We start from the raw sequence: 9,590 nt of genomic DNA, 5'->3' as shown, positions 1-9,590 counted from the left end.
AGTTGTGGAATAGTATGGTCCCATTTATGTTTTCCAAATGTGTGCATTGGGTGAGAGGTGTTTGCAATTGTATGTACGTATATTTCTGGAAGGTTAATTTAAAAAATTTAAAAATAGTCATTACCCCTTGGTAGTGAGAATGGGGAGGGGTAATGAGATTTTAGGAGATTTTTACTTAAGTTTATTTTTTGTACTGTTTGAAAGTGTACCACAAGCAAACATTTTAAAGTAACCACCAAGGACAGCTCACACCTAGAGATGCTAATTCTGTAGACCTGATGGTTAGTACATCTAAATTTTAAAACATTTCTCTATGTAGATGATTCTCAAATGGAGCCAAGATTGAGAACCATGTCCCTATCTTTACAGGTCTCCAATGACTGGCAGGGACAGCACTATCTTTGTAAAGATATAAATAATACCTGAGGTGAATGTAAAATGAAATGTCATTTAATTTTTTTCTAGAGAGGGGATGACATTACTTTTGTTGTTGTTGTTGTATATGATGAGATTTCGGCAGATCAAAAGGCTCCTGCAATCCTGGATAGATCTGTCTGTGGTAACTCTATTAAAGGCAATCCAGAGATTAGAGAGTAATCAAAGATGGCCGAATATTTTAGACAAGGTTAGTGTTTATAACTCCAGGTGGCATTTTGGGAGGAGATACAGGGGTTACAGAGTTTCTCCTGTGCCCGAGGAGAGGTGGTGGAACCCAGCAACTCAGACCCACAGGCGCTGGAAATCTAATGCCCAGGGCTTCTGAGTGGAAAAGGGATCAACAGGTGTTTGGGCTTTCTTTGTACACCTCCACTATAACACGGATAGCTGTGAGTAGGCATGTCATCTTCATGCATCTCTCAGGGTTTTTTTCCCCAGCAAAATATTTGGTTTCTATTTAGTTCAAACTTTAAATTAGTGAATCAGAGTTGGATGCTCAGTTTTGAGGTACCGGTTGACTTATATTAGTGAGCTTAGTATGTAATCCATGCTAGTTATGTATCATTTCACTAGCAGCACTAGTTTCAAGGCAAATTTGTGATAAAAATAATAATGAAGTTATAAATATATGTAAATTTAAATATTTAAATTTATAGTTAAATTAAAATTTTACAATTAAATACATATAAATTTAAATACTTAAATTTAGAGTTATATATATTATACATGATACATATTATGCATAATTCTATAACTAAATATAAATGATATACAAATTGTACCACTTCTAAAAGTAAAGTAATACTTTTCCTTATACAAGAAATGATAGTAAAATCTGAGTACAGGAGTCAAGAGGCAAGAAAGGAGCCATCCTATTTGTCATAGCTGAACTTGAGACAAGTTTTATAGAAAACCAAGGCAGTAGGCAATGAGCAGATTCTCATTATTTTAGGCCTGGGATCATTTCACAATTCCCATCAATATGTAGATCAAACAAGTTTGTTTTGTTTTGATTTGATTAATTCTGTTGAATTACTGGCCCTTCTTCCACAAAACACCACAGGGCAGTTCCTCCTTGTATTCCTTTTGTTGCTTTCATCTTCTTCTCTGCCCTCCTGGAGAGCTGGCAGGTGCACATTTAGGTGATATAGACGTCTTCCCCAACCAGCTGGTTTCTACAATCTCCTAGGCAAAATTTAAGGACCTAAAGTTTCAAGGAATCCAAGAGAAACAAACCAGAAAGTACAAATCCTTAGAAATGGGTCTGTCAGATCCATGACAGCTGTTTCCGGAGTTACTTATCTTTCTAATGACTACATATTTTAGCATTTTCTCGCCTTTAGCACTTTATTCTTTCTGGTACCCCCAACTCTCTCTCTCTCTCTCTCACACACACACACACAAACACACACGCGCAAACACACACTCTCTCTCCCTTTTTTTAAGTAAGCTCTACAGCCCAGCCTGGGGCTTGAATTCACCACCCCAAGATCAAGACTCAGAAATCAAGAGGTACCTGGGTGGCTCAGTGGGTTAAAGACTCTGCCTTCAGCTTAGGTCGTGATCCCAGGGTCCTGATCCCAGGGTCCTGGGATTAAGCCCCATCCGGCTCTCTGCTCAGCAGGGAGCCTGCTTTCTCCTCTCTCTCTGCCTGCCTCTGCCTACTTGTGATCTGTCAAATAAATAATAAATCTTAAAAAAAAAAAAAATAAGAGGGGTGCCTGGGTGGTTCAGTGGTTAAGCCTCTGCCTTCAGCTCAGGTCATGATCCCAGGGTCCTGGGATCCAGCCCCACATCCGGCTCTCTGCTCAGCGGGGAGCCTGCTTCCTCCTCTCTCTCTCTCTCTGCCTGCCTCTCTGCCTACTTGTGATCTCTGTCTGTCAAATAAATAAATAAATAATCTTTAAAAAAAAAACCAAAAAACCACTTTTTCTTTCAGAACATTTATATTAGTTTGTATTGCCTACTTCAGTATTACTTTATAAATCTATTTGTTCTACTTGCTTATCTCATTTTAATAAATTAATTCCTCTAGTGGCTTCCATTGGCATAAGAGAAATGCAGAAAGCAACAGGGAAAATGAGAGGTGAAAACAAAGTGAGAAAGACATTAACTTTCAAACTATTAATTTGCAAAGCATTCTTTCTGCTCCTAGTTCTTACAAATTTATCTGTAATTTTTCAAGTAACTGGTGGAGGTGGTGCTTAAATAAGATTTTTCCCCCCTCCCAGGGCTCCAGAATTCTTTCCTCTCTATTCTTCTATATATCTTTCCTCAACTTGTGATATGGCACAATTATTACTAATAAAATATAAGACCTCACTCAGTCATCTATGCCACAAATTCATAAAGGGGTAAAGCCTTAGTGATGGTAGGGAACTTTGGAGTACTCTAGTCTAATGCCTATCTTTTATAAAGGAGGGAAATTGAGACTAATCTAAGTCACAAGACTCAGTTTGTGTAGTTGGAGAACTAATACTGGGACCCAGGTCTTCCATTTTCCAATCAGGTCCTAACTACATTCCCTCTTTCTTCCCTGGCATTATAAGTAGAACAGAAGAAGATCATGGAAGTATTGTGACATTGTTGCTCCTTCAACTAATTTTTAAAATTAAAAATTAAAATTGTATCTTCTTACATATGATCTATCATCTGTCATCTCCATGTTCATGTCTATTTGCAGCTTAGTGAATTGAACACTAAGAAATTATACCAACCCTCAAATTATTCAAGTTTTCACAGAAGACTCAATAGGTTGTTAATAATGAAAACTTTGGATGTCAGAATTTGGAGTAATTAGCTGCTAACATATACACGGAAGCAGAACTCTTTTATTTCAGTTTTAAAAATAAATTAATTAAATAAAATCTCTGCATCCAGTGTGGTGCTTGAACTCATGACCCCAAGATCAAGAGTCACATGCTCTACCAACTGAGCCAATGAGGCACCTCAGACCTTTTGTATTTTAAGTGACAATGAATTTTGTATTTTGTACATAAGGCAGTCCACAGAATTGCTTCTTCAGATGACTTCTATCATTTTTCCAGATCACCAATTCTACTTGCTCTTCTTCAGGTGGAATCTTGAACCATGTCTTGAACATTGGAAAAATTATACCCTATTATAAAAAAATTATCAACTAATATTTCTCTATCTTGTTCTCATCTGGAAAATGACATCTATCAGGTTTAAATATTAAATGAACAAATGTATTTTAATATATGCCTGGAACAAGTTAACATCAATAAGTGCTTCCACATTTTTCCCAATAAGAAATGCTCTGATTCTCAACTAACTTTCCCCAGTAATGTGTTCATCTGGGTATAAAGAACTGATGGGGAAGTAAAGATTTTTAAATTCAATTTAATGAATCCCCTTCTTTTGGTCTCTCAAATTAGTTTTTTTTTCTTCTGTTTCTCTCTCTCTCCCACAATTCATAAACCTTTTCCTAGTATATATAGCAGTGTTTTAAAATCAATTGTTGCTGGTATCATTTATCAATAATTATTACAAAGAGTGAGAGAAATGAACCTCTTTGAGTCTTTAACATTTCTCAGGAATTAGTGGTAAATCCATGATCATACATTTTTAAACCAAAATATCCACATCTTAGAATCCAATCTACTGTTTTTGTTTATTAAAGCATTGATGTATCAGTTGTTCCAATGCTGTAAGGAATCAAGCAACACTGGACATTAAATCTCAAAGCCGTGCACTTTTAGTTTGTTCTGCAGATATGAAGACATTCTGTGAGCCATCATCATCTATTTTCAACAGTTTTATATTCAATTTACTCTTTCAGCCACACTTTGGGAAATACCCCAAGAGAGTTTACTGGGTAAGTGCATCAGTTTTTTACAAGATAATTGGAATATTTCATAGTTTGATCCTCTGACACACTCTAGTAAAGGATACAGTCAGAAAATTTAACAAAGAAATAAATAGGTTAAGGATGAAAGGGTCTAAGCTTTGGCACTGTGCCAGAGCTTGATTTAAAAGCTATAGTTCTTTACCCCCAGGCGCAAGTTACTTTGTTATTTAAAGCCTCCCCAGTAAGATTGTTACTGAAGAACAACTCATAAATACAAAATATTGCAAAATCTTTTCATCTCATGGGGGAGGGAAGTCCTTTATCCTATCGTATATAGATGGAGCAAATCGTTACAGTTAATCGTGACAGTCGCTCTTACTGCAATCCACCACATCACCCTGTGCGCTGACTTCTGAACTCTCCAAGAATCTCCTGTGGATTGAGTAACAAACAGCTGGCACCCGCCCCTCTCCAGAGCTGTTCTGTGTCTTCTTGACCCAGGGATCCTAGAACCTGTGGGCAAATTCCAGGTGGCTCTGGAATCCTCCTTTCCCGTCACTATCCGGCGGAGCTGGGTGCAAGTCCCCAGGGCTTCGCAGGGGACTTGGATGGCAACACACAGCCTGTAAAGCCCTGGGCACCTGCTGATGCTGTCTACTGTCGAACTCATCTTCAGCATCTTCGTTGTCATCTCAGTCTTCAGAGTTCTCCTTCTAGCCCCAGGCGCCTCAGACCTAAAGTAGGGGCTTCCAGTACCCTCTTTCAAGGTCAGTGGGACAAACGTGTCTTCGGCCTCGAGCTCAAATGCCTATCATGGCCGCCTCCCACTCCGCCGCCAGCGTCTTTCCAGTGAAGTTTGGCAAACACCTGGGGTCGTTAGGGACTTAATGGGCCGTTTTTTGCCAGAAAACCCTGAAAAGTAAACGACACCGACACCCGGGGGCTTCACATTCAGCTCTTGAATCTCTCTGGAAGTCCATTTGCATCACCTCTGCGTTTGGCTGCGCCGTGAGTGAGTGTGAGGGCAGGATCCAGAGGAAAAGAACAAAGACAAAAAAAAAAAAAAAAATTGTATTCACTGTCTGCTTCTCCTCCGGGACGGTGAGTCAAGTCTCCTGGAAGGCTTTCAGGCTTTCCGCCGCTCCACATTTGTAGCCTCCCATGCACTAAGTTGGGGGTGGGGAACAGGGGAGAAAAGAAATGTTGTGGGCGGCTGGGGGTACCTGTCATCAGTCTCCTGCAGCTGCACGCAGGTACCGGGCGACAGCGCGGTGGCCCCGCTCCTCAGCCAGGTCCACGGGCAGGCGGCCCCAGGCATCGCGCACGTCCAGCTGCGCCCCGGCTCGGTGCAGTACCACGAGCGTGTCCAGGAAGCCCTCCCGGGCCGCGTCGTGCACAGGTCGGGTGAGGGTGGCTTCGTCCGCACAGTTGGGCTCCGCGCCATAGAGCAGCAGCAGCTCGGCCACGCGGGTGCTGCCCATCATCATGACCTGCAGAGAGAGAGAGAGAGCAGAGTGGTCAGGGCAGTGAGATGAAGGCCTGGGCCGGGACAGGTAGAACCATTTCAAATAAATACCTGTTCACGGAGTAGCCACCTAATGCAGGGGCGCTTACAAGTCTCAGGAGTCTGGTTATGCTTCCTGTTTTGATGAAATCCCGACACCGTCCCCCACCCCGCCCTTATAACTCTTTACTCAGCCCTAATTGGGTTTCATTTTTCTCCAAGCTGCAGAGACAAGCAAGAGCTGATAATAGAGCGCTAATAGTTGTTGTGTGAAAAAGAAAATTTTGATTTCCGGCAGAACAGAGGAATCCATTTTGTTAAATAATTTATGGGCGGAGTTAAGTTTAAAAGCTTTTACGGGGCGCCTGGGTGGCTCAGTCCTTGAATTTCTGCTTTTGGCTGGGGCCATAGTTCTGGCGTCCTGGATTTGGGCCTGCATTGGGCTCCTTGATCGTTGGAGGCCTGCTTCTCCGTCTCTCACTCCCCCTACTTGTGTTCTCTCTCTAGCTGTGTCTCTGTCAAATAAATGAAATCTTAAAAAAAAAAAAAAGAAAGAAAGAAAGAAAGAAAAAGTTTTTACAGAATTAGATTATTTCCCTTGATGTCTCTTCCACATCAGCCATAATCTGGATCTAAAAATATTTAGGAGGGCAGTGAGCTGATATTTTTGAGAGAATAATGCTTTAGAGTAGAAACAATGTTTTTTTAGAGTAGAAACAATGTTTTAAGTTGTTTAGTTTTTCCTTGTAAACAAACATGTAACATAAACACTATATTTACATTGTACAGGATTTTATAATGTAATAGGATTTTATAATGTTAGATACTAAATAATTTGCTATGTAAAAAAGAGCTCAGATGTTAGTCAAATCAGAGCAATACATTATTTAGAAAAAAAGATGTTTTGGAGCTGTAAACCTGTAGCATCCACTTGTGTATATGTACATTATACAAGCATTTACTTTTTTATTTTAAAAATAAAAGTTTTTGATAACTAAATATCCAAAATGGAGTTATTTGTTCTTGTGAGCTTATGTATTTAAAAATGTGCCATGTAATTTAAGACAGTACTTTTTGTTTCATGAATATTAGAAACATCCATTTCCTCCCTTAAAAACCGTGATATGTTATCATTTCCACTAGTGATGTGTATCAGATATTTCACATATAGAGGGAAGAAAAAGTTGTTCTTAGTATCTCAGAGAATGATGGATTAAAACTATAATTAAAATCTCTTTTGAAATTATTAATATCATTTGAAGTCTTTAAGAACTACTTTACAATATTATGCTGCTTTAAACTATTCCTCATTTCTTTTTTTCCCCAAGATTTTATCAACTTATTTGAGAGAGAGAGAGAGTGAGGACTCGTGTGTGTGCACTTGAACACACACACACACACACACACACACACACGCAGGGGAGGTTGGAGAGGGGTAGAGACAGAGACAGAGGGAGAGTAAGAACCAGACATTCGCTGAGAAGGGAGCAGAGGCAGGGCTTGATTTTAGGACCCTAAGATCATGACCCCAGGAGAAGTCAGATGCTTTACCGACTGAGACACCCAAGCACCCCAAGCTGTCCCTCATTTCTTATAACACTTTTCTAAGAATGCGAAAGAAATGAACATATATTTCTTTAAAAATCTACATAATAAGATTCCTTAATAACAGCTTGGTTCTAGAATGTGACATTGAGATGAATACTAACCATTATACTCAACAGTGAAGCACAAAATATTACCTTGGGTTTTAAAAGAATTAAAAAATGCCAGTACTAATTAAAGGGATTCATAAATATATTGAATAAAGGATTTTAATAATTAAGAGGCTAATTATGTATGTAGACCCTCTGCCTAACAGTTGCTGCAGCATGCTTTTGTAACCTAATCACTGATAATTAAGCAAAAATCTATAGAAGCATATTTTTTCTCATGTAACACTCGAGACACTGCTAACGTAGGAAGGATTAAGTACTGTGGTCGAGGAATCCTGACTTATCTCTTTGTATTCAGTTTGCCTCTATGAGAAAAGAATACAAAGAATTTCATATTGCAGCCGAGAAGTGCACGGTAATTTTTTTTGATGCACTATGATTCTGCGTGATTCCTCAAATCTAATCCAGATTGTGTAATTTGTCATTTGATTATCTCTATCAATGCAAGTTGACAGAATATTTACTGAAGGACAGAGAAGACAAACGGTTTCCTCCCCAAATAACCTCTCCTTTTCTCCCCAGTTGAACCTCTCCCTTGCGTTTGTGATCATGAGATGGGAGAGAGAATATGGACATTTTTCCCGCTACTAAAAAGAAAAACAAGCTGAAGAAGCAGTTTCTTTCAATCCGTTTCTTTAGGATCCTTGGTGGGGGAGAACCTGCTTTACACCTGGGCTCCACACCTCAACGAAGAGAGACACAGGTACGTTGGTGAAGGTCTCGGTCCCAGCCGCGTCCCACGGAGGCCGCTCCCCTTTGTTCATGCGCCCCCTGCCGGCAAGGCCCCAGGGCCCCAGCTACCTGGATCGGCCGCCTCCCGAAGCGGTTGACTCCGTTGGGATCCGCACCGGCTTCCAGGAGCTGCCGCACGGTCTCCACTTGCCCCCGTGCGGAGGCGCTGGCCAGGCCCGCGTCGTCGCCGCCACCACCCAGCATGCCCTTGTCCTCCTCGCGCATTTCGCAGCCCACAAACGCAGACCGGCCCGGATAATCCACCGCTGGCCGTGAGCTTCGCCACACTCCTCCCTTGTTCCCCTCCTCGCCCTGGCGCCCTCTCCCCTGCGTGGGAAAGCTCAGGTCAGCTTCAGCCCTCTTTCGCTGTCCTTCTGTCGCTGGGAGGCCCGTGCAATGGCCTAGCCACTCGTGGTTAAACTGGGCTTTTCCCGGCTGGCTCCCGGGAAAAAGCGCCTCCCGTGGCCGCAGCCGAGCGTAGGGCGCCTCCGGCCGCCGAGCGCGGGCGCGTCGCAGCGTCCTCTCCGCAGAGCCTGCTCCGGCTAGGTGGAGAGCCGGCTGGGAATGAATCTGTTTCCAAGCGGGCGGCCGGGCAGGGCATTCCCCACCCCCTTAGGCTCCGCCTCCCGTCCGGCTGGCCAGCGCTGGCACTTCCCACTGTGCGGGAAGGGAGGCCGGGCCCGCAGATGACGTTACAGGGACGAGGCGGTGGCAGGCGGCAGGGGGGGTGGGGACGCGGCGGGGGCCCGATGGGAGGGGCGGGAGGGGGACGGGAGCCTGGCCAGACGGTCCTGGGACGCATGCGCCAGACACGGGCGCGCCGAGCCGGCAGTCCTGCTCGCCCAGCGTCCAGCAAAGACCTTAGCCAAGGTTTTGGAAAAGTTGAATCAATGCACTCGGCTCCTAATCCCCTCCCTCCAGCAGGCGGAGCAGAGGATTTCTATTCCTTCAATCCGGTGCCAGGTGGTTTCACTCTGGAAACGTTAGTCGTTCCTTGTGCAATTGAATGACTGGCTAAGAGAAAGGCATTTAAAGTAACTTTGTCTCCCTTAAGATTTCTGAAAGTGACAGTTTTGCACCTGTCATGCCGGTTAAATTCATCCCCAGGGAGTATTTGAATTTCAGTAGCTTCGCATCTTGCATCAAGTTTAGCACTTCTCTTTTGGGTGTGTTTTCTTAGTTGAATTAGTGAAAAGTCAGTCACAGTGAAAAATCCTGAGAATCCTGTTTTGAATGTGCTTTTTATTCTTTTCATCTTTGAATAATGGATACACACATACACAACACCAAAAAACGAACCTAGTTTGAGAATGACAATGTCAACCTGGTACATGTGAGACATTTAAAAAATATAAATACATATTTTAAGAATCTGAGATTCCAGTTTCAT

The 9,590-nt window shown here is 42.3% G+C and overlaps 1 protein-coding gene across 2 annotated transcripts; it reads right to left on the bottom strand.

Annotated features, from left to right (window-relative positions):
• Positions 1 to 3,249: 3,249 nt before the first annotated feature.
• CDKN2B (cyclin dependent kinase inhibitor 2B) lies at positions 3,250 to 8,879 on the bottom strand. Of its 2 annotated transcripts, none has more exons than XM_059142450.1 (2): positions 8,270 to 8,879; positions 3,250 to 5,739 (listed from the first exon to the last, which is right to left on the bottom strand). In XM_059142450.1, exons 1-2 carry the CDS (start codon positions 8,423 to 8,425, stop codon positions 5,479 to 5,481), a joined length of 417 nt encoding a protein of 138 aa, XP_058998433.1. In that variant the 5' UTR covers positions 8,426 to 8,879; the 3' UTR covers positions 3,250 to 5,478. The 2 variants fall into 2 exon arrangements, with proteins under 2 accessions (XP_058998433.1, XP_058998434.1); XM_059142451.1 differs by having other exon boundaries at positions 8,152 to 8,287.
• Between the last annotated feature and the right edge of the window lie 711 nt (positions 8,880 to 9,590).

Source organism: Mustela lutreola, chromosome 12 (genome assembly GCF_030435805.1).
Source record: "Mustela lutreola isolate mMusLut2 chromosome 12, mMusLut2.pri, whole genome shotgun sequence".
Taxonomy (NCBI): domain Eukaryota; kingdom Metazoa; phylum Chordata; class Mammalia; order Carnivora; family Mustelidae; genus Mustela; species Mustela lutreola.
The sequence above is the reverse complement of the archived record's forward strand: the minus strand, read 5'-3'. Positions and strand labels throughout refer to the sequence as shown.

Excerpts from the sequence above, each read along its gene's own strand:
- CDKN2B (XM_059142450.1), bottom strand. The coding sequence starts at position 8,425 with ATGCGCGAGGAGGACAAGGGCATGCTGGGTGGTGGCGGCGACGACGCG. Across the intron at positions 5,740-8,269 it reads TCGGGAGGCGGCCGATCCAG|GTCATGATGATGGGCAGCAC; the intron begins GTAGCTGGGGCC and ends CTCTCTCTGCAG.